The sequence below is a fragment of the Pseudorca crassidens genome, chromosome 5, assembly GCF_039906515.1.
Source record: "Pseudorca crassidens isolate mPseCra1 chromosome 5, mPseCra1.hap1, whole genome shotgun sequence".
Taxonomy (NCBI): Eukaryota; Metazoa; Chordata; class Mammalia; order Artiodactyla; family Delphinidae; genus Pseudorca; species Pseudorca crassidens.
The window spans coordinates 66,610,539-66,633,497 of record NC_090300.1 but is presented as its reverse complement, the minus strand read 5'-3'; the positions used below and the strand labels follow the sequence as shown (position 1 = coordinate 66,633,497).

Sequence of the window (22,959 nt, the reverse complement as noted above, 5' to 3'; positions counted from 1 at the left end):
CAACACAAACTGCGTTATGCCCATTTTATGGATGGTAATTTATTCAGGAGAGATTGATTTGCCTAAGATGCCATCAGTGGTAGAGCTGGCTAATCCCAGTGCATGACTTTTCCACTATACCACAGGTATCGAATCATTTAATGAACTATTCACGGAGCACTTAGCGTGTGTCAGCCACTGTGCCAGGACCTACTCATCAGCTTGTTCTCCCGAGAGAAGCTTCTTCAAGTCCCCCACCTCCCATCCCCCACCCCATGCAATTAATGATGAGTTTTAAGTGATTGAATTAACAAACTCTCACTATTCAGCACATGGTGCTAGGAACTGAGTGATAGAGCAGTGTGGCTACTCAGAGCTGTGCTCTAGAGCCAGACTGTCCTGAACCCCTCCCACTATGTCAACTCCATTTCCTCATCTATAAAATGGGGATAATAACTGTGCCAGTTCGTAGGGTTGTGGGGGTTGACTTAGTGCAAGTAAAGCACTTACTACGGTGCCTACTGCGTAACAAGAGCCCAATAACTATTAACTGTCATTATTTCCTTAACATTGTCATAAAAGAAAACAAGGAGACGTTTGGAAAAAAAAACAAACAAACCTGGCCCCTTTAATCTGTCTCTTATGTCCCAAAGCTTTGCACCTCCACCTCCGCTGCTCTGACCCCATATCCTTAGGGCTGGGTTTCGGTCATGGCCTGCTTGTCTCCTGGCCTCTGTGCTTTCCTTCTCCAATATCATTCCCTACTTTTTCTCAAATAATTTCCCCCAAATATTCACTTCTCAAGTATTTTTATTGAGCACCTCTTTATGTGCTAGGCACAGTAGTGGTTGCTATAGTGGTTGCTACGATGAGCTTTCGGGAATGAAGGACTTGCCGCACTAGCTGCTGAGCACTGACTGATGGCAGCAAGTCCTCAGCTGTCACCACTTAGGGGTAACTGCCTCAGCTGAAGGAAACTTCCTCTCCCAATGTCCTCACAGCTCCTTCTGGTGGCAGCCAGCATCCAGAGACTGTTCAACTCAGTGGAATAAGGCTGGACCCACTGCCTCAACTCAGAAGATCCCTGCCAGCTCCAGAATGTGGGGTTGATTGAGGCCTTCATTGGGCCTGCGTCAATACTCAACTTCTCCCTCTGCTCAATCTGGAGCACCTCCTCCCAGTAAACATACCAATCTCCTCTTCAAGCTGCTTCCCAGGAAACCCAACCTGCGACAGGGACAGAAGATGAAAAGATGAGCAAGCCATGGTCTGGCCTTCAAGGATATCAAGGCAAAGTGGGAACTACAACCCTAATAATGGCAAGCAGCTTACAGTGAGGGACACACAAAGTGCACTGAAGCCCACCTGGAGGGGGGCGGGTTTGAGGGGAGTCCATCACTCCAGGTGGACCCTGTGGGATTTCCCAGACTCTGACATCCAGGCTGCACACCCAGGCTGGTGCCGGGCAGTGGTGCGCTGATGTTGACATTGTTTGGTTTGCATCTGTGGGTGAGCCAGGCCCAGGTCTGGGGAGCGGCTCTTAGTAGAATGTGATGTTCTAAATGACGAACTAGACTGGGGCATGACCAGTGAGAGTAAATAGCCCTTTCTCTACTCGGCTAAAATTTGCCTGGAAACCAGTGAGAACTTACCTAAATGTTGTCTACATCCGACGAATCTCAAGATGGCAATTCCACATTGAAATAAACAGTTCTCTGACTGGCACCTTCAAGTGCCTTGTAGACTCGTATGGAGGAACCCATGACCCTTCTGCACCCCTGCACTCTGCCTCCCACAGGGGACCAGCCAGGTTGCCTGAGAAGGTGCTGGTGAGTGTGGTAAGGCCCGGGATCCTGCAGGGACAGCAGGATTTCAATGAAGACCCTGCAGACAGGTCTTTTAACTGGGCCAGCTCCTGACTGGCTTTAAGGCTCCAGTAGAAGAAACAGCTTCCCAATGGCTGGGGTTGGACAGGCTCTCCATAGTGTGGAAAGGGTAGCTTCACCCACTGTGTGCCAGATTCCTCCCTTCTCTCTGCCCTGTGTTTTCTGGAGTGGACATGGCTGACACTGCCTTCATTTTCTACCCATCAGGACAACCAACTTCTCCCAACTCCCCCACCTCTAATCCCCCAAACTTCACCTTACACACTTACTGTAGGGTCTTTCTCAACTGCTGCAATTCATTCATCCCAACTTTCTAAGGTCTGCAGTAGGCCTGTGTTGTCATATATACAGGCTCTCATATAATGGAATCATAAAATTGGGAGCCAGCTTAGAGGCCATAAGAGCCCTTCTCTAGAGAGCGGTGGGGCTGAACAGTCCCAGAGGCCAGGAACTATCAGAAGGCAGCCTGAACTATTAAGAAAGTTTTTCCTTCTTTTGAGCCCAAACTTGCCTACCTCTGGAGTCATTCAGAAAAAATTCATTACTTTTTCATATGATGGTCCTCCAAATCATAGACTGGTCACAGAGGAATCCATTTGAGTGCTTCTGTAGGTGCCAAGGAGAAGGTGTTCAAAAAGGCCAACTTGCTGTGGCTACCCCGCTAACATAGGTGACCCCTTCTACTACCAGTAATAGAGTTGGGATTTGATCATAGATTCAACTCCAGTGCTCTTCATACACAAAGCCACCTCCAAAGAAGCAGATTCTGCCACAGAACCTTCAGCAGCACTTCCAGGGACTCTAAAAGAATTGGGAGAACTCAGACAGGGACCACAAGCTGGTAAGGGGTGAAAGGCCTGAGAGTCTGGCAAACAGGCAGGCACAGACCCTACACCAGCTAGCCCCAACTGGCCCATCTGCAAATCTGAGGTTGGAAGAGAGTGATGGGGCCTGTGAGAAGGCTCTCAGATCAGAGGTCCAGATCAGAGAAGAAGGGTGAGCCTGGGCCAGAGACCACTGGAGAAAGCAGTTGGCAAACCATGTTTGAGGCCAGGTTACAGAATCAGTTTACTCTCTCAAGCAGTGGGGCTGAGACAGCAGAACCCAGACCCCTTCAGCTGAGGCTGAGCCCGGGCCAGAGGGAACAGCACTGCAGTGATGTAATATGCCGCCCTTCATCACTAGTTTGGTCCACTGCAAGGCCAACCCCCAGCGGCTTCAATGACATCTCTGCCCAGGGGCAACACTGATACTGCCATGGCCTCCTCCACATGACCGACACAAATGCCACAGGAAAATGCCAAATCAGAGAGCCTACACTCCTTAACTGTGGGCAAACACTGTAGCCCCGCGCCAGGGAGCAGCAGAGGCGAGGCGAGGAAGATGCAGGGAGATTTAATTTACATGTGGCCACTCAGAGCCCAGTCGCAGCTGGGGCAGTGGGGGAGAACCTAAAATCCCAGAGGGCACCCCCATTCCCTTCCTCTTGGAAGACCAGTCCTTAAAGACCCTTAGGTGGGGCTCCCTGGGTTGCGCAAGAGGACGCTCCAATCAAAAGGAGAGATTTAGGAATAAGGCTGTCCCCAAAGTCGGGGTAAGTCCATGGCCGGAGATGGTTGCCTACGTGGTGGCCCAGGGGTCTGAGAGACCAGTCCATGTCCTGGGCACAGTCCTCAGCTTGGTGGCCCTAGAGGAAGCCCTCACGGCGGAACTGTTCCTGGAGAAGAGCTCGGTACTGGTCAAATCCCCCCTCGACCCGGGTGACGCCGCCTCCTTCACACACCCACAGCTCTTGGCACACCAGCCGGATGAAGCGTTCATCGTGGGACACCAGAATCACACCACCCTGAAAGACAGGAGACCAGGGAGCACTCAGGGGGCCCCTAAGGGGTGCTGAGGCCTGGGAAGGAGTGGGCAGTGTGAAGGTACACTCACCCTGAAACTGTTGAGAGCGCGGCCCAGAGCCTCAATGGTCTCCATATCCAGGTGGTTTGTGGGTTCATCCAGAATGTAGAAGTTGGGGCTGGAAGGCAGAACCCAGGAAGGTGGGAAGTTACGGGGGCTGGGAGAAAAGGAACTCTGATACGAAGGCAAGACAATCATTTTCCATTAGGAAAGAGTGGGAAAGGGGAGGGCAAAGCTCTTGAAAAGGAGGCCTCACCAGGGCATGGTCATCTGAGCAAAGGCCACACGGCTCTTCTGGCCCCCAGACAAGCTGGCAACAGGGCGCACGGCCAGTTCTCCAGAGATGCCATACCGGCCCAGCTGGTGACGGTATTCCTCCTCAGGCCGTCCTGGAATAGGCCCCACCCCACCGTGTGGGTTCTCAGCCCAACTCCCTCCCTTCACATTCCCCCCAACCCCACCCCCAATGCATATGTCCTCACACCCAGCGTCGGGGGGCTGCTCAGCAACCCCAGGTAGGCCTAGCTGTAGGCGTCAGGCCCGGCCCTCCTTCCCCAACTCAAATCCCTGACGCACCGGGGAACTTGCGTGCCAGCAATTCCACAGCACTGACATTCAGGTCCAGCTGCTCCACGTGGTGCTGGCTGAAATAGCCAATCTTAAGATTCCTGCAGGCAGACGGAAAGGTGGAGAGAGGGCATGGAGGGCAATGGCCATAAGAGAGTGCAGCTACAGCACAGGAGGGTTTGGAGAGCGGCGATGTGGGCCCTACCTGTGAGCATGTCTGATGCCCCGAACAGGTGCCAGATCCCCCATAAGGAGCTTCAACATGGTAGACTTCCCAGCCCCATTCTCCCCAACCTGTAAGAAGTAACAAGAGAATGTAAAGAGCACCCTTGTGCGGGATACAGAAGTGGAGGAGATGAGAATGGGTCTCAGCTAGTCCCAGGGACTCCAACAACTAAAAAAATATTTTTAAGGAACTATAGAAAAAAATGAAGATGTAAAAGGGACCAATACCTAAGTATCCACTAAGTGCAAGGGAATTAATTCTCCCAATAACCAAGTGAGTTAGACATTATCTCCATTTTAAGGATGAGGAGACTGCTTAGTAACCAAGCTAGGAAATGGCAGAGTTAGGAATCGAAGTCTGACCCTGAAGCCCATGCTCTCTCCTCTATGTTCCACAGTTTGAGGAAACTCAGAGCTGAGACCAGTAAGACAAAGTACTGCTCTAAGTATTTATAAAATACCACATGCCAGGCTCTCCATCTATGCCGCAGAGCGGCCCTGTGAGGCTGGAGGAGGGGCCAGTACAAGTATAGCAAAGTCCTCCCCCGGGAGGTGGGGCCAAGTATAGCAAAGTCCTCAGCCCAAGCGCTGACTCCTACTCCTGGAGACCTTCTCCCCCATGTGGCCAATCCACACCACATACAGGGGTGGGAGAGTCCAGTCCCAGCTCACGAAACAGAGAAACACCAACCATACCACACAGATGCGGGATTCAAGATCAGCAGAGACGGTGAGACAGCTGAAGATGACATGCTTTGGGTCATAGTAGAAATCCACCTCATCTAGCTGCAGAATTGGTGGTGAGAATTTCTCAAACCCATCGGGGAACCTGCAAGAAGTGGGGGTGAGGAGCACGAGGGCAGCCAGAAACAAGAGCTTCCCCACCTGCCCCTCTGGCCCAGCACTCACTTCATCACTACCTCCAACTCCTTGTCCACGGGTTTCAGCTCCGGTCTGAGGAGAGAGGAGACAGACTAGGTTTACAACTTTAAAAAATAAATTTGTTTTTGTCACACAAGTAATATACATGCCAGAAAAACAGGATTCTTTTTTTTTGGTGGTTCTTTTGTCCTCCCTGTTAATATACTGTGACGTATGTTTCAAGGTCACAAAATCCTAAATAAGCCTTATGACTCCCCTACCACCAGCACATCCAGAAATATTGCTTCAAGATTAAACCTCCGGGGCTTCCCTGGTGGCGCAGTGGTTGAGAGTCCGCCTGCCGACGCCGGGGACACGGGTTCATGCCCCGGTCTGGGAAGATCCCACATGCCGCGGAGCGGCTAGGCCCGTGAGCCATGGCCGCTGAGCCTGCACATCCGGAGCCTGTGCTCCGCAACGGGACAGGCCAAGGCAGTGAGAGGCCTGCTTACCGCAAAAAAAAACACAAAAAAAAAACGAAAAAAAAAAGATTAAACCTCCAATGCTCTCCTGGGTATGTATCCAAAAAAAATGAAAACACTAATTCGAAAAGATACATGCACCCCAATGTTCACAGCAGTATTGTTTACAACTGCCAAGATACAGAAGCAACCTAAGTGTCTGCACATCCACAGATGAATGAATACACACACACACACACACACACATAATGGAAAACGACTCAGCCACAAAAAAAGAATAAAATTTTGCCATCTGTAACAACATAGATGGACTTGAAGAATATTATGCTAAGTGAAATAAGGCAGAGAAAAAATATACTGTATGATATCACTTATAGGTGGAATCTAAAAAATAAAGCTAGTGAATATAACAAAAAAGAAACAGACTCACAGATATAGAGAACAAACTAGTAGTTACCAGTGAGGAGAGGAAAGGGGTGGGGGGGGCAAGATTGGGGTAGAGGATGAAGAGATACAAACTACTATGTATAAAATAAATAAGCTACAAGAACATATTACACAACACAGAGAATACCGCCGATATTTTACGATAACTATAAATGAAATGTAACCTTTAAATATTATGAATCACTATGCTGTACAAGTGAAACTTATATAATACTGCATATCAACTGCACCTCAATTAAAAAAACCTCCGCGGCTTCCCTAGTGGCGCAGTGGTTGAGAATCTGCCTGCCAACGCAGGGAACACGGGTTTGAGCTGTGGCCTGGGAGGATCCCACATGCCACAGAGCAAGTGAGCCCGTGCGCCACAACTACTGAGCCTGCATGTCTGGAGCCTGTGCTCCGCAACAAGAGAGGCCACGATAGTGAGAGGCCCGTGCACCGCGATGAAGAGTGGCCCCCGCTTGCCCCAACTAGGGAAAGCCCTCGCACAGAAACGAAGACCCAACACAGCCAAAAATAAATTAAATAAATAAATTTTAAAAACAAAAAAACCCTCCAATGCTCAACACCATTAGTCATTAAGGAAATACAAATCAAGATCACAATGAGATATCACTTCACACCCACTAGGATGGCTAAAATTTGAAAGACAGATAATAAGTGTTGGCAAGAAGGCAGAGAAATTGGAACCCTCATATATTGCTGGCAGGAAGGTAAAATGGTGCAGCTGCTTTTAGAAACAGTTTGGAGGGCTTCCCTGGTGGCACAGTGGTTAAGAATCCGCCTGCCAATGCAGGCGACACAGGTTTGAGCCCTGGTCCAGGAAGATCCCATATGCTGTGGCGCAACTAAGCCCATGCGCCAACTACTGAGCCTGCGCTCTAGAGCCCGCGAGCCACAACTACTGAGCCCACATGCCACAACTACTGAGCCCACGTGCCACAACTACTGAAGCCTGTGCACCTAGAGCCCGTGCTCTGCAACGAGAAGCAACCGCAATAAGAAGCCTGCGCACCGCAACGAAGAGTAGCCCCCACTCGCCACAACTAGAGAAAGCCCACATGCAGCAACGAAGAGCCAACAGAGCCAAAAATAAATAAATAAATAAACAAAATAAAATAAAATAAAATAAAAACAGTTTGGCAGTTCCTCAAAAATTTAAACATAGAATTACCATGTAACCCAGCAATTCCATTCCTAGGTATGTACCCAAGAGAATAAAAAACACATGTCTATACAAAAACTTGTACACAAATGTTCACAGCAGCATTATTCATAAGAGCCAAAAAGGGGAAATAATCCAAATGTCTACCACCTGATGAGTCAACAAACAAAATGTGGACTATCCATACAACAGAATATTATCTGGTCATAAAGAGGAGTGAAGCACTAATCCATGCTCCGACACAATGAACCTCGAAAACGTTATGTTAAGCGAAAAAAGCCAGACACAAAAGATTACGTGTACAATTCCATTTATACGAAATGTCCAGAATTAGCAAACATATACAGACAGAAAGTAGACTGATGGTTGCCTAGGCCTGGGGGCAAGATTAACTCTCCAAGAGCAGTAACAGAATACCCTGCCTTCCTGCAGGGGAGGAAATTAAAGTTGGTTTGTAGAAAAGAGGAGATCTAAAATGGGAGGGCAAGGGGTGGCCTACAAAGTGAGGGAAGAAAATAAGAGACATGAGTCAAAGCCTGGTCAGAGACACCGTACTCACAGCTTCTCCAGCATCTTGAGTTTGCTCTGCACTTGAGAGGCTCTGTTGGCGTTGTAGCGAAACCGGTCAATGAAAACCTGCAGGTGGATGAGTTCAGGTACTGTTCAGCTCCCTCACTCCCCACAACTCTAATACCCATGGGATGGGGCAGGTCCCCAGCGCTGCCTGCTCCCACACCTGGATATGCTGGCGATATTGCTGCTGGGCCTCATATTCACGCTGCTGATTGAGCAGCCGCTCCTGCTTGCTCTTGATGAAGGTCTCAAAGTCTCCCCGGTAACCATCCAGCCGCTGGCTGTGCAGGTGGATGATGTCTGTGGCTATGGCATTCAGGAAGTTGCGGTCGTGGGAGACGACCAGGATTGTGGAGGGCCACGTCTGAGGGGGGGGGTCACAGGATGGCAGGCCCAGTTTGGGAAGGCAGTCAGCTCCCAGACCCCAACGGTCTTGGAGGCAGACCTTTCCCAGACTTACTCTGGCACCTGTAGGCACTCACCTGCAGGTAATTCTCCAGCCACAGGATGGCCCTTACATCCAGCATGTTTGTGGGTTCTGGAAAAGTGGAGGAGGACACGTTTGGGATAGAAGGGCTAGAGAACTGGGAACTTGGGTGATGGCATGCTTTTGCACCCCAAAGTCAGGGTGCCCCATTTCAAACTCACCATCTAACAGCAGCAGATCTGGCCTGTGGAAAAGAAGAACACAAGGCTTGAGGTTTTAGGCCAGCAACTTGTTGCTACTCGCCAAGAGCCAAGCCCATCCTCCACAGTATCCATACCCAGGCCCAGGAGACTCACCTAGCAAACAAAGCCCGGGCGAGGGCCAGTCTCATCCTCCAGCCACCTGAGAACTCCCTAAAGAGAGACAGAGCTGCATCACAAGGGCGAGTGTTCACGAGAACAGGCAGAGGCAGAGCCAACAGTGTTCAGAGCCAAGAATGGTAAGGGCCACTCACCGCGTGGGCTGCTGCTGCATTTTGGGGGTAAAGCCAAGCCCAGCAAGAATGACTGATGCTCTAGGAGTGAAGAAATGAAAGAACCTGGTTGGAAGAGGTAACAGAAGGAGGAAATCTGAAGAAAGGAAGGGAAGTTTAAATACCTGGCAGGTGCTTTGTCAGCCTCAATCTCCTCCAACTTGGCATAGATTTCTGCCAGCTGTGCAGCTTCTGAGCCCTCGGCCCTAGGAATGGGGGAAGGGCAATCAGCCTGAGTGGGCGCAGTCTACTAGTATATCCTGCACCCCAGGACAGCTGCAAAGCAGGCCACTGGCTGCCTTGTTGCCGGGACAGGAACAGAGCACAGGAAGGACTTGCTCACGGCGGTGAGGGCAATGGGCACTGTGCCAGGAACAAGGGATTTACAGCCCCACAGCGCCAAGTTCTAAGATCTGCTGCCTACTAGGATGGGCACACGAATTGTGGATTGTGCCAGCACGGCAGGCACTCTGTGAAGCACAGCCGCTGCTGGTCAATCCCTCGCCAGGAGCCCTCACCTGCCAGCAGCAATCTGGGCGCTGAGCTCCCGCTCCCGACGCAGGAGATCTTCTCGCACAGTATCACTCTCCAGCACACTCTGCAGGGCAGGGGTGTCGTCTCCAGCAACCTCCTGCTCCACGTGCAGCAGGGAAATGTGGGCTGGAACCCGCAGGCTCCGGGTGGCCAGCATCTTCAGCAGCGTCGTCTTCCCTAGTCCATTCCGACCCACCAGCCCATAGCGGCGGCCCCATGCCAGGTTCACATCTGCTCCAGCCAGCAGTACCCTGCAGAGGTGGTAGGAAGGAGACAAAGGGTACTCTAGAGGTAGTTGCACAGCAAGTTTAACAACAGAAACCTAACTATTTTTAGCCCCATTTCACCTCTCCTAATTCTCCTTTAACTGGAAAAAGAAAAATATCACCCGCACTCCCCCACTGCCACTCCCTCACCTATCGCCAAAAGACACATCAAAGTTCTCAATTCGCACATCGTAGGATTTGTTCTTGCCAGATGATTCCAACCGACTCTCCTTTCTGCTGCCTGCCTGGCTGGCTGATGCCTCTTCCAAAACTCTTTTAAAGGGAGAAACGGATGGCTTTTAGCACTCCCAAGCACCCTTCCATCCCAATAGAGACTGCTCTGCTCTCTTCTCAGCCCTTCTCACTAAACTCACAGAGGGCTGCTGGTCTTGAGTGTGTCCTTCTCTGAGCGCTTCTCCTGCTTTGCCTTCAGTCGAGCCTCAGCTTTCTCTAGCTTCTTTGCATTCACTGTCTAAGGGTCCAAACACAACCATTTCATCCTAGGGTGTAGGCTCAGAGACTCAGGAAAAGACAATCAGAAATCCCCCAGAAAGATACTCCAATATTTAGAGACAATCAACTCCCACTCCCCCCCATAGATACAGCCCTCTCCTTTTCTTCCTCCTCCCCCTCCTCACCGAGGACTGTTCCCTCTTTAGCAGGCCTGGAAGTTTGGTGCCACAGTCTGTAAGCGATAAGAAAAGCTGTCACCTTCTCCCTAAGGGAAGGGAAACTAACATTTTGAGTAACTATCACAAACTAAACACAGACACATACATTTAAAGGAAAGCCTTACAAATTCTGGAGATAGGTATCATCCTCCCAACACTTAAAAACAAAACAAAAACTCAATTCACAGATTAAGGATACAGAGACTGGGAGCAGACAGGCAACTCTTACAAGATCATGCAGTTGGTTAGTAAGTCGCAAAATTGGGGAGTGAACCCAAGACTGTCCAGCTGCAAGGCCCATATGCTTCCTACCACACCCAAGAGCTTAGAGAACTCTCCAATCCTAATCCCTTTATTAACGGGCTCATCTGCCCTCTGTAAAGACATCAACTAGTTCCTACAACCTTGTTCTGTGGAGCAGAGATACCAAGAGTCCTGAGCTCCAGGGGGCGGAGGCCAAGAAAAGGACACAGGGCAGCTAGTTCAATCTTCCCTCACTCTCACCGTAGCTCTCTGTTATCTTTGACAACTGGATGGGGGCGTCTAGTAGCACCTGGCTGTTTCCCTGGGTCTGTGGCTCAGTCCTTGAGGGTAGGGATAGAAAGCAAAGAGTTAGAAGTGGAGGAGAAAGCTCTGTGGCCGTCAGACCTTCCTCCCTCACGTCTCCTCTCCTGACCGTCCGCCCTCCCATCTCCCCCACGAATATCCCTGCCCTGGCACGTACAGGCGCAGAGTGTTGTACATGCGCTGGCACACGGCCCTGATGCCCGCGTCATCCTTGCTGTCCCCGGACACCTCTTGCAACAGTTCCCCCACAGCTTCCACCAGGTCATCCACAGACTCGAAGTCCGCACTGCCGCTGTGCAAGACGCCTAGGGCGGGCGTGGCAAGACGAGGAAAATACCAGGTAGGGTGGACATACAAGCAGTTTTAATCCCCGTACCGCGGCCCCAGTCCGGGCTCCAGAACCAACTGGCCCTCGGGACAAGAGGTCACGCAGAGGAGAGGCCTAGCAGCGGTCCCCGGCACTGCCCTCCCTTAGTACTCCCCCCCTGACTACCACTTCGGCATCCCCAGCGCGTTGATTCGGTTCGGCTCACCCGTCACGTAGTCGAAGACCTGTCCGTCAATTTCGGGGAACTCGCTCCGCAGGATTTCTGCGCAAGTCGCCATGTTCCAGTTGGGATCCCGTCCGCGCAGTCGCCGTGAGACCTCGGCCAAGGCCCGCCCCCTGCCCGTCCCCGAAATCTCGCCCTTCCTTCCAAAGCGCATGCGAAACGGTGACGTAAGAAATGCGCAGAGTGCGCAGAACCCGGTGGGCGGGGTGAACGGCGCTGGAGGAACGGTGCGCAAGCGCCGCTCAGAGTCTACGCTGAGCCACACTCTCTGCGCTTGCGCAACCCTTTCCACTAAAAAATTAGCCACACGTGCGGTGCTCGCTGCCTTCTGGGAGGTGGAGATCCTGCTGGCGGCGGGGGCGGGGTGCAGGGAAGCTCGCGGTTTATCTGGGAACCTCCCAAGAAGGGCGGTTGATAAAGCACTTCGGCCTTGCTAGATTCTGTACGCTCACTTGAGGCGCGTCAGCCGCTGCGCGCCTGTCCGGGTCCATTTTGGAGCTCGCCGAGAGCTTTGCTGACTCAACGCTGGTCCCTGAGCTCTTAGAAGCCCCTGGCGCCGTTCTGTGCAGCCGCGCGTTTTGTTCCGGTTCTCTGGCCCTACGGGCTGCTTGTCTTGGTCAGGTAGCCAGCCCGCCCGCGACCTGCACTCAGTCCTCTCACACTTGACAGCTCAGCTGACTTCAGCGAATTACGTCCTCCCACCACCCCCGGGGCACTGCCTCACTGACCGCCACGGGGCAAGAAAACCAGATCGACAAGGTCTGTGTAAATGCACTATTTATTCCCTACCTACACCCAAAGCAAAGAGACTTCTTCGTACCCTGATGATGCTACTGCTTCACATTTAATGTGAATATTCTTCCAACTGGGCTCTAAAATTGTCACCTAAAGTCACAACGTTATCCATCCTTTTGGCATTGTGAGGAATCGATCCTGTTATTTCCATTTTATATGAAACACAGGGAAAGTAATTCTGACGGGGAAACTACAGAACTATTTGGTTTCTTCAACATTGCAAGAGCTAAGGGAAAACCTGTGATTTTTAAGATTTAAGAAGCATTCACCAATCACAATGGACCTTGTTTGGATCCAGATGTAAATTGTGAAAATTTTTGTAGGACACTTGGATTAAGCACGAACACAGATTGGATGTGATATTAAGGAGATGACAAGTTAAACCACCATGATGCGACATGAGGGTTCATTATATATTTTCTCTTAATACATGTTTTAGGTTTAAAAAGGTTGAGACCAAGCAAGGGAAAACCAGTGATGGCAAATCTTTATCTGCTCCAACACATCAGCAGAAGATGAAGCACTCCCCTCACGGACTCACTCACCACACAATTCTATGGAGAGGGGGAGGCACAGAGGGAGGAATTTTCTAAGAGGCCTGGGAAGAGTCATTTTTCCTTTTTACAACCCACCCACTGAGGTCTGTGAAGCCTGAGTAACTGCCAGGAGGATGGAATTAAGAGGTCAGTTTCTAAGGATGGCTGGAAAGACCAAATGTAAACCTTGCTTAATCTCTGCTAATTAGAAAAATACCTGCCTAAAGCTGAGAATGATTTTAAGGAAAGAATCTCTACCCTCAGGGAACCGGGGCCAGGTGGGGCTGCTTGTCCTTGAGGCTATTTTCTCAGAGGAGATGGGAGACCTGGGGCTAACACCTGTCAGGGGCTTAGATGGCCCTGAGGGACGTAACAATTGAGACAAAATAGAGTTTGGAATAGAAAATTCTACTCCTGGCAGGCCAAATAAGACAGGGGAGGACAGTCCCACCAGACCCCCTCCCCGTGTACCTTCCACTTCAACATTTAGCCAGCAACACCATTCTACAGAGTTTATTAGGTTTATAACTGGACAAAGTCACACGTTGTACAAAATGAAGCTCACACTATCCCAAAGCAGAGTAGGAATCGAGGGCTGGGGATCTGTTACTGGCCTTTGGGGGAGCTCCGAGGTGAGGGGCAGCCAACCCTCCCACTCCAGAGATGTGGCCACAGGGGAGGGGAGGAGATGGGGCCCACCTGGCTTTGGTCGCAGAACTCAGAGCCTGGCATGGGGCTGGGGCAGGCAGATGGACGGAGGAGCAGGAACCTCAGAAACCATCCTGCCCAGGGAGCCCAGGGACTGCTCCAACAGTCCCGCTCACAACGTGGTTGGTCCAGACCTAGACGAAGGGGCTGGTGCAAAGGGAAGGCAGCAAAGCAGGAGGGAGACACTGACGTGTGGTGACCAAGGGCACCCAGACCCGTGGAAGAGGGTGGGTGGGGAGGCGGGCTAGCTGCCACTAGGCAGCTAGCAGCGGGTCTCATAAATGCCGCTGCGGCCAATGTAGCGCACCCACTTGATGACGTCGTGGTCGCTGTAGTTCAGCTTCGGTTCAAACACCTTCAAGTAGCGCACCTTGAGACCAGAAGGCGCGAATGGCACCTGGGCAAGGGACGGCTCCAGTTAGGAACGTGACCTTCCTTTCACTGCCGCTCTCCTCCGGGAAGTTCCATAGCCTTGCCCTACCTCATCTCTCTACTACAGGTGTCTGAATGGTTGGGACCCTGAAAGAAGCTGAAGGAAGCTGGGGTGGTGAGGGGTCCTCTAAGAGGTTACTAAGGAAGAAAGCATATCCAGGAGTAACTAGCAATCATTTGGGTTTGAAGTCAGGCCCTGCCTGTGATGACTTGAATCAATTCCTTTAATGAGCAGGTGGCAGCAACCAAAGACCTGCCTTAGAACATACTTATCCTGCTCAATATTAGGGACTTAAACAATAAGGTGGAAAAAATTACATGTCTAACGTGCACAAAGCAAAGTCAGCCCATTTTCCTGTCTGTAAACTTTGTGTCTTACCTGACATGAAAGCTGTTTCAGTTTTCCCTAAGAATTGTTTTATGACAAGCCAAAGGAAGTCAAGGATTTTTGTCGGTGTGAATAGCAATTTCTAGTAGGAGGCCTAAGGCGGGAAGGAATGGGTCTGTGAATTGCAATCACTTCTCTCTGGGCCTCAGTTTCCTCGTCTGCAAGGTGGTAGGTGCAGAGGTTGATCTGAATGATCTCTAAAGCACACCCTGCCGTGGCTCTAGGCCCCTTCTCTGCCATACCTCAAAGTTCATTGAAATGGGGGGTCGAGCCCATTTCTTCTTGTCGTTGGTGGGCAGAAGCTCAATCTCAGCGCTGATCTGCGATTCCTTCATGCCTGCCATGCGCTTGATCCTGGGAACACAGGGGCCCTGGTAGCCTGGAGGAGCTTCAAGGGGGGTTGCCCCTTTGGGGAGGTTGCGGGGTGGCAGGGAAGAGAACCCAGGAGCTTGTGGGAGGTGCTAGGGCAAGGAAATGTGGTGAGGACTCTGATAACCTCTTGCTATGAAACCCTGGGTCTGTTATTCCTTTAGCACTGTGGGCTGCACGCAGTTTCTGCTTAGATACATGGCCATGCTATCCCTTGCTCTCTACTTCACAGAGGTATTGCAAGGGCAAATAGGGAAATGTTAAAGAATCTTGATAAATAAATGCATGCATGCATGCACCCCAGTGCAGGCATGTGCACACTTACACAGAGGTATAAGGGGTGAGAACACAAGCAAAGGCTCCTGGAGAAGCAGTCACCCCCGTTCCCCCCACCACCACACACACACACTCACTCACAGGACGAAAGGTGAAACTTAACAAGAGGGTACACCAAGGCATCTTGAGCCCTGCTGTGGCCTCATGAAGGAAAGACTCACTTCCACACGATGGCGTTCTCGCTGGCCTTGTACTTGGCCTTCCCCTTCATGCAGATCACCTGCACCCCACTGGTGTTCAGGGGGGTTGGGATCCTCACCTAGAAGTGATACACCTGTCAGGGAGCTCTGTCAAACCCTGACATCAGCTCCCTTTATTCCTGGAGACAAGTGCTTCCTCCTCCCCAAGTCCCTTATCCTCACCTCAATCTTCTGAGCCAGTAGTGAGGGCTTGAAGTTGGACTTAATGACCACCTTGACCTCCAGCTTGGTGCGTCCCACTTCCCGAACTAGCGGGATCACTCGGAAAGGAAGGATGATGTCCTTGGTGGTGCGATACCTTTAGGGGTGTGAGACCTTCAGGTTGGCACAGCAGAGCCTGTTCTCCTCCCTCTCTCCCCATCTCTGCCAACAGCAACCCCTGCTCCTCACACCCCAATGGCACCTCATGAGCTCAAATTCTCCGTCTGGTGGGATGAAGCTGATGCTGCGCTCCGAGTCAAACTTGCTGAGTCGCACACACTGGTGGAAGGTACAGTCGTCAATGGCAATTGACTGCTTCCCGCTGCAAGCAGGGACAGAAGGTCTCCTCATTGGTACAAGAGACTAGCACGAGAGAGTCGGGCTGGGAGATTAGCCCACCCCCAAAGGCTGCCAGAGCCTGGACAGGCGTGCACTATAATCTATGGAAAGCTGTCAGAATGCAGCTGTCTGGCTTGCGGGTCCTTGTCCCAGAGTTATGGATGAGTGGGAGCTTTGCAAACTCATCATCTTTTGAGAGCTCTGCTGCTTGGAACCCAAAAGTTTCAGGCACACTGGCCAGGGGCCATCAGTATGTACAGAAGAATCTTGGTCCTTGGGATCAAACAAAGGGGCTTATTCTGAGTAGGATGAGGACAATCCCCTCATCTCTCTTAACACAGATACCAAGAGCAACCAAGCCAAGCACACCCTTAGGAAAAGGGAGTTTGCATTACTGCAAAAATGAAATCCAGAAGGAACCTGTGATTCACCAGGCTCTGCTCAGCCCTCCAAGGTCCACCCTCTCCCACCAGCTCCCCTGCCCCAGGCACCTCTTGCTTGTTTCATCAGCTGTGCCTTTGCCCTGCTTCTCAATGACAATCTTGTCATTCATCCCAAACTTGCACTCGGGCATGCCACTCAGGTAGCTCTTCATCACCACCCGGCCTGACACATGGGCGCTCAGCACCTGCCCTGGTGATGGACAGATAAACAGGAGCAGCTGAGTCAGGACCAATATCCTGCCCTGGCCCCCATCCCGCTTCATCACGAGAGGGCCCTCACCCTGTGGGGACATGAGGAGGTTCACACTCTCCAGCACATCCAGGAAGAGCTCGTTCCGGCGATACTTGATGCCCTCCCGCCGCCAGCCAATCTGCCCGGTCACCTGGCTGGTGATCTGAGACTGCTCTTCTTTTGTCTACATGGGGAATAGAGACAAACAGCAAGGCCTCACTCCTCTCCCCCTTCAATCCACTTGTCTCCATCCCCACTCCACCCTCATCCCCTCTCCCTTCTAGTCCCCACCCTGTGACCCATCTTCCCCCATGGGGCAGCGCCTGGAGGAAACTGAGCAAAGCTGCAAGGGTGGAAGCTGAGGGAACAGCTTACCTGATGCTGGAGAACACAGGGCCAACATGGTGCCCACAGGAAGCAGCAGAGGAGCGCAGATGGGAAGAGGCAGGCAGAAAAGAAGGAGAAGGCTATGAGGCCTGGATCCTAGAAGAGGGCCCAAGCTCTCTCCTCCTGAGGAATGCCAAGCCTCCAGAGCAGTCCACACCCACCCTTCCCGCAGTGTAGAAGGAAACTGCTTGAGCTGTATCCCCAGTAACAGAGATGCTGAGTTGGCAAGCTCCAGGGGTGGGAGAGGGCTACACAGAGCAAAAGAGGCCTGCGGTCATGGCAGGAGGCTCAGGCCAGCACTTCCTGTCAGGGGCAGGCTCATGAGTCAGCTCAGACAACGCTTGGGGGCCAGCGGGGATGAAGGGAGGTTGGGCTCCACCCTGACTACAGCCTGTACAATTTGAGTACCTGGCTCTTGATGCCCTGCTGGGTGATGAAGGTTTTCAGCGCGCCTGTCTCTGAGTTCTGTGGGTAGCCAAAATCTAGGATCTCTGCAAAAGGAAGGGAGCCATCAGCTCCTAGAAAAAGCGGAAGGCTCCTTTGATCCAGTTCCTCCCCTGGCCTGGATATATCTGGCCAGCATAGCTCCAAAAGACATTTAGGCACCATCTGCAGCGAAGTTTTAGCATTTACTCTAGGATTTGTGCTTTATAAGAAAACATCACGGTTTTTTTTCAAACAGAAAAAATCAGCAGAAGAGTTGCATGGCCAGTGGGTGAGAGGTCAAGAAGCCCTCAGCCCTGAAAAGACAGAGATGTTGGGAAGATGAAAGGACTCTGTTCACTTAAATCATACCCTACAGAGGAAGAGAGGTAACGACGCGCCCGGAGGGGCCTATATCATCTCACCCTTGTCCAGGCTCTGAGGCAGCTGTTGCGATGGAAAGCTGGGAGGAGAGTCAATGTGGTAAGACCCAAACCACAAAGATAAGAGGATGAAATGTGCTTAACTGAACTGCAGGAGGACCAGCCACCAAAAGACCTTTTGGTCTTCCCCTACCTCCATTCGCTAGCCTATTTTTGTATTCACTTCAGATCAGCCTTTAGTTCTGGATTTGGACTGTCCTCCTCAGAGCTCAAAATACCAGATAGTCAGGAAAGGAAGTTCAGAGGGCACTGGAGCCTCAGACCTGCTCCCACCTCCAGGCCAGGCCCCAGCAGGTGCATCCCCACCCTAGACCCACTGCCCCGCCAGCCTCACCATCCAGCAGCTCATATATGAGCACAAAATTGTTCTTGATGTTCTCTTCGCTGATCTTGCCAAAGTAGGCAGCCATTACGTCACACATCTTATAGAGGAATTCGAAGACCATGGCAGCATTGACATTCTGCTTGGTGACAGCTGCCAGCCAGATGTTGGACCGCTTAACATGGAAGAAACTGGTGCGAGCAATATTGGTGACGGGGCTGCGCACCTGCTGCCGGGCATGGATAACATTGACCCGAAAGGCGTCCACTGCGTTCCTCCTGAGAGAAAAGGGTGCACAGAGGCTGCTCAGTACATGGGCAAACCTCACTCTGCAGGGATCAACCACAGCTAACAAACAGCCACCCCCCGCTCTGCTGAAGTCTGACATGCACTCTAAAGCCAATGCCTAAACTGTTGGGTGGTTCCCTAGGGCTCCTCCCAGTGGGGGCACGGGGTGGGGCGGCGGGAAGGGCCAGTGCTAGGCTGATATCTGAAGGCCACGAGAGACAGGGAAGTCAAGTGGCAATGACAGGACGGCAGATATAACCACAATAAAGTGAGGTCCATCAGGTTTCGAGAAGTATGTTCCTGACTTCCAGGCCTGGCCCCAGTTTTCCTGCTGCCACCTCTATAGCTTCTCAGTAAGCTCCAGGCCCAGATGAGAAAGAGACGCTGCTGCTTCTCCAGTCTTTCCACTAGTGATCCCACCAGTGGGGAAGGCTGCCTCCTCCAGAAGTTAGACAAAACCAGCATGACTTCAGAGAAGGCTCTAATCTACTGAGGGAAAAGCCGAGGGGCCATGGAGCTGGGCCATCCCATTCTTGTCCAGGATCCAATTCCAGGGCAAGTTCAGGGATGAAAAAGGATGAACAAAACAACGATGTGGGGACTGGGGTGGGGGGACAGGATCCCCCACCCACCTGTGCCTGGGCAGCAGCTTAACAGGCCGCTTACCTATTGCTACGGCAGCCAATGAGATGGGATGAGAGAAATGATGCCAGCAAGAAGAGGAGAGTGACAGCAACGAAAGAGAGGATTAGACACCAACACACTGGGGTGGGCAGCACACACCATGAGGTGGAAGCAGACTGGCAACAGGCAAGGGGTGGAGAGCACAGCAAGGCATGCAAGATGGTGTATGTCCTGGCCTTGGCTTAACCAGGCCCATCCAGGGTGCGAGTGGGGTGTGGGTGGGTATACGCAAGCCAGGCACTGCCACAACTCTAGCCCATGCCCCACCACCAGCCAACGGACAAACAGCCACAAAGACCAGGCTAGCCCATTAGCCAAGAAACCAGGAGCCACTGCAGCAGGCCCATCTCTGACTGTCTATTCTAAGCAATTCCAGGAAGAAAAACAGGGCAGCATGAACCAAAGGAGCCTAATCTCGTTAGAGCCGCTGAGGCTGGGGTAAGTCCCCTCTGTCAGGGAACAGCAGTGGCATGCAGGGTGGGGCAGAATGAGAAGTGAGGCTGTGCCTCCTTACAGGGGTCTGAGGCACACAGGACAAGGAGCTGTTCCCAGGCTACTCTGATAGGCCAGAAAGGCAGCACAGCCTCCCTGCTCATCCCTCAGTGACCCGGAGAGTGTCTCAGGCTTGCTCACCACCTCTCCTCCAGGAGTAGCCCAGAGGTACTGAAAACAGCTGAGTCAGCAGCCTGACTCCTGAGAAAGGGAGAGGCGTTCAAGAGTCCAGTGAAGACTCTCACCATGAGAAGGGCTTGTGAGAGCAAGACTTAGGTGGATTAGTACCACCAGCCTGACCACTGACTCCACCCGCTGGAGACAGATCTCCCTTCTCCTCAAAGGAGGGATCAATCTGCCTGGCCAAAAGCACTCAGCTCCAGCAACCAGGTCTGTCACTGCAGCAAACAGGAGGCAGGAAGGGCAGGAGTTCCTAAGACTGTGGGGGGCCTGCCTTTTCACAGGTCCCACCAAGCAGCCAGCAACTGGCTGCCTGGCCAACACCACCAGACCTAATGGGAACCAGGCTGTATTAGCTGAGCTTCCAGGATGAAGCAAGGGGTGGGGGCGGTCCCAATCAAGCCTCTGGGAGAAAGAGACCTGGTCCTGCATGCTGGGGAGGTGGGTGGGGGTGGGGGCACAGCTGGCTCAGCCAGGGGACTCACCCGATATCATCTCGGTAGACTCGGGAGATGAGCACCTCCCCCTTGTGATTATAGATGAATAAGCCTCCAATCATGGCGGCAGCTCAGTCTCCGCGGCCCATCGCTCTCAGAACAGACCTAGGATGGGGGGGTCAGGGTAAGGGAAGGTCTCAGAACCCCTGCCAATGTCCCCTGTGGGGCTGTGCAGGTCACTGGCTGGGCTTTTTTTCTGACTTGATCCTCCAGCAAGTGACCCTGCAACCCTCCCAGGCATGCCCCTCCCCTTAGCCAGGCTCCAGTTCCTGTTTATCCCATACTGGAAGGGAGAAAAGGGAGAGGGACTGAGGCCCAGGATTCTAAGGACATTTTGACCCCCCCCCCCCCGGCCCCTTTTCTGGGGCTGAGCCCAGAGTAGCCCCTCCCCCATTTCACAGTGCTGAGCTCAGCAAGGCCCCTTCCTGTGCAGACTCTCACTCAGGCTCTAGCTGGTGAGTCACGGTGAAGGCCTGCCTGTGGCTGCAGGAATGGTGGTAGGAATGACTCCAGTTGGTTCAGGCCTGGGGCCCCCAGGCAAAGCTTTAGGAGCGCCCAGTCCCTCAGGCTCCACTACCCTTCTGAGAAGGCACCAGGGCCCGAACCTCCAGCTCTCTAATTCACCGAAGTCTAAACATTCCAGGAAAGGGTGTGCAGGGTGTGGGGAGGAAGAGAGAAGGGAGGCCTTAGGCCCTGACATGGACCCTGGAGTGTGGCTCCAACCTCTCCCAGGCAGTCAGATAAACAGCAAAAGAGCAGAGTAGAAAGGCCCCAGCTCTGACAGACTACACTTCAGTGACCCAAGCTGCTTATTAGTTATTTTTGACCACCTCTCTTTTAAAAAGAAAGGCTCCCTCTCAGCTCCCAAGTGCAATGAAAATACAGGGGTGTGGGGGAATGGGGTGGGTGCAGGTTCATAAAAATCAAGAGATCCTTCCAGCTGAAATTCTGTGATTTCAGACCCACAGCATAATTCGCTTCTGACCCGAGTGCCTATAAACGAGGGGCAGAATCCCTGAATTATCCAAATTATTTGGGTCAAACTAATTTAGACTGTTTGCAGTGAGAAAAAGGGTTAATTTAGTTCTAGATTTCCTGGATTAGCCCTGGTGTTAATTTCACCGGGGGCAGTTTAGCAGACTTTTCTAAACTGGAAAATAAAGCCTATTACTGTGGCAGTCAAGGTCTCCCAGACTGCGTGAGAAGTCTCTCAAGGTGGTGGACACATCCCATTCCTCAGTCCCAAAGAGACTGGGGGAGGAAGCGCAAAATGGAGGTAGAGCCCTGGGCAAAGAACCAAGTTCACAGGTATCAAATGGTAGGGAGCTCAGGGCATCAGAGAAGCAGAGGTGGGGCCCAGGAAAGGAATGGCATATTTAGTTAAGGGACAGACTGGCAGCAACAGCCAGGAAGTATACTCAGGTGAGCCCACAGCGGCAACAGGTATGGTGGGGGCACCTGGAAAAGAGAGTTTCCAGTATGTCAAAAGTCAAGGCTTTAAAGAGGAAAAAACGTTAGGGAGAGACTAGTAGTGGTGAATAAGGGAAAGCTGGGTAGACGTAGCTTGCTGTGGCGTGCAGGTGTAGAAGCAGGCGGGGGTGGTGGGCTTTTCGCCCTGGGGAGGAGAACGTCGCGTGTAAAGATGGTTCCAGGGAGTGCGGGGGCTGTCACTCAACTGCGAGGAGGGGTGCCGCAGGGTGGGAAGCTTGTCCTTGCGCCGAGAGGAGGAGGCGCCGCGGGGTAGGGGGTTGTCACGATCCTAGGGAGGGGGCCGTCGCGGGGCATCCCTGCTCTGGGAGGATTCCAGTAGGGTCCCCTTCTCACAGGAAGCCCCGGGCGGGTCAGGTGGAGGGCACCGCTCAGCGCCCGTCCTGCAACCGCGCCCGGGGCGCCCCCGCCCCGCCGTCAGCTCCCTCCCGGATCTGAAGGCTGAGGCCACTCCCGGGTGTGGACTGCTTTCCGCGTAGCGCAGTGTAGGGAAGAGCAAAGCTGGGCAGCCAGGCAGGCGTCTTCCTTCACCCCGTACGGCTAGATCCCTAACTCACCTGGTGTCCGCAGGCCCCTGCTCAGCCAGCCTGGCCACTCTCCGGATCCCAAGATGTCCGCCCGCCCCCTGCTCGCCTGCCCGCTGCCTCGGCTTTCACTGCAGTGCCGCGGCACCGCCCCGGCCTCTGCTGCGCGTGCGCATCCGCCGAGGCAGCAGACTACAAATTCCGTCAGGCCTCTCGGCCTTCTCGCTTACAATTATAAACCCCCTAAGTTTGGCAAAACTACAACTACCGCGGCCTTTGAGAACCTTCGAAGGAGGGGGTAGGCGTGCCTTGGGGGAGGGGTAGGAGTGGCCTTATTCAGCCCTACCCGAAGTACACAATCCAGAATACGCTGCTACACTCACTTCATTTTCCCCATTGAGCATTCTGGGGATTGTAGTCTCTGCAATCCCTCCTGTTCCTATTTCAGTGTTTCCGAGAGCCTCAGAGGATTAGTGCTGGTTGTTGAGGCCCGGCTGTTAAGCCTTGAATCGCTGTAGGCCTTTTCAGTCTCCAGAGCCCGAGGACTGGTTGTCCTCACTTTACACACGCGCGAGCGCGCACACACACACACACACACACACACACGACTTGGC

At 52.5% G+C, this 22,959-nt stretch overlaps 2 protein-coding genes and 1 long non-coding RNA gene across 5 annotated transcripts; 1 reads left to right on the top strand and 2 right to left on the bottom strand.

Moving 5' to 3' along the window:
• Positions 1 to 3,244: 3,244 nt before the first annotated feature.
• Positions 3,245 to 11,775, bottom strand: ABCF3 (ATP binding cassette subfamily F member 3). 3 transcript variants are annotated; one of them, XM_067738235.1, is made up of 21 exons: positions 11,621 to 11,775; positions 11,245 to 11,392; positions 11,025 to 11,104; positions 10,488 to 10,534; positions 10,224 to 10,321; positions 10,000 to 10,122; positions 9,568 to 9,834; positions 9,175 to 9,255; positions 9,032 to 9,091; positions 8,874 to 8,930; positions 8,739 to 8,761; positions 8,573 to 8,628; positions 8,254 to 8,454; positions 8,077 to 8,153; positions 5,472 to 5,516; positions 5,259 to 5,391; positions 4,543 to 4,631; positions 4,347 to 4,438; positions 4,027 to 4,159; positions 3,801 to 3,888; positions 3,245 to 3,711 (listed from the first exon to the last, which is right to left on the bottom strand). In XM_067738235.1, the coding sequence occupies exons 1-21, from the start codon at positions 11,691 to 11,693 to the stop codon at positions 3,553 to 3,555; spliced, it is 2,130 nt and encodes a 709-aa protein (XP_067594336.1). In that variant the 5' UTR covers positions 11,694 to 11,775; the 3' UTR covers positions 3,245 to 3,552. The 3 variants fall into 3 exon arrangements, with proteins under 3 accessions (XP_067594336.1, XP_067594338.1, XP_067594337.1); XM_067738236.1 differs by lacking the exon at positions 4,027 to 4,159 and having other exon boundaries at positions 3,569 to 3,711; XM_067738237.1 differs by lacking the exons at positions 10,000 to 10,122; positions 10,224 to 10,321; positions 10,488 to 10,534; positions 11,245 to 11,392; positions 11,621 to 11,775 and having other exon boundaries at positions 11,025 to 11,047.
• LOC137224974 (uncharacterized) lies at positions 11,280 to 11,946 on the top strand. The gene is made up of 2 exons (XR_010943612.1): positions 11,280 to 11,427; positions 11,598 to 11,946. It is a non-coding gene; the product is annotated as an uncharacterized lncRNA (long non-coding RNA).
• Positions 11,947 to 13,467: 1,521 nt separating this feature from the next.
• AP2M1 (adaptor related protein complex 2 subunit mu 1) lies at positions 13,468 to 22,533 on the bottom strand. Its single transcript, XM_067738240.1, has 11 exons — positions 22,379 to 22,533; positions 20,322 to 20,438; positions 18,205 to 18,470; positions 17,413 to 17,495; positions 16,666 to 16,801; positions 16,434 to 16,575; positions 15,806 to 15,925; positions 15,565 to 15,700; positions 15,364 to 15,461; positions 14,740 to 14,851; positions 13,468 to 14,074 (listed from the first exon to the last, which is right to left on the bottom strand). The coding sequence occupies exons 2-11, from the start codon at positions 20,393 to 20,395 to the stop codon at positions 13,940 to 13,942; spliced, it is 1,302 nt and encodes a 433-aa protein (XP_067594341.1). The 5' UTR covers positions 20,396 to 20,438; positions 22,379 to 22,533; the 3' UTR covers positions 13,468 to 13,939.
• Between the last annotated feature and the right edge of the window lie 426 nt (positions 22,534 to 22,959).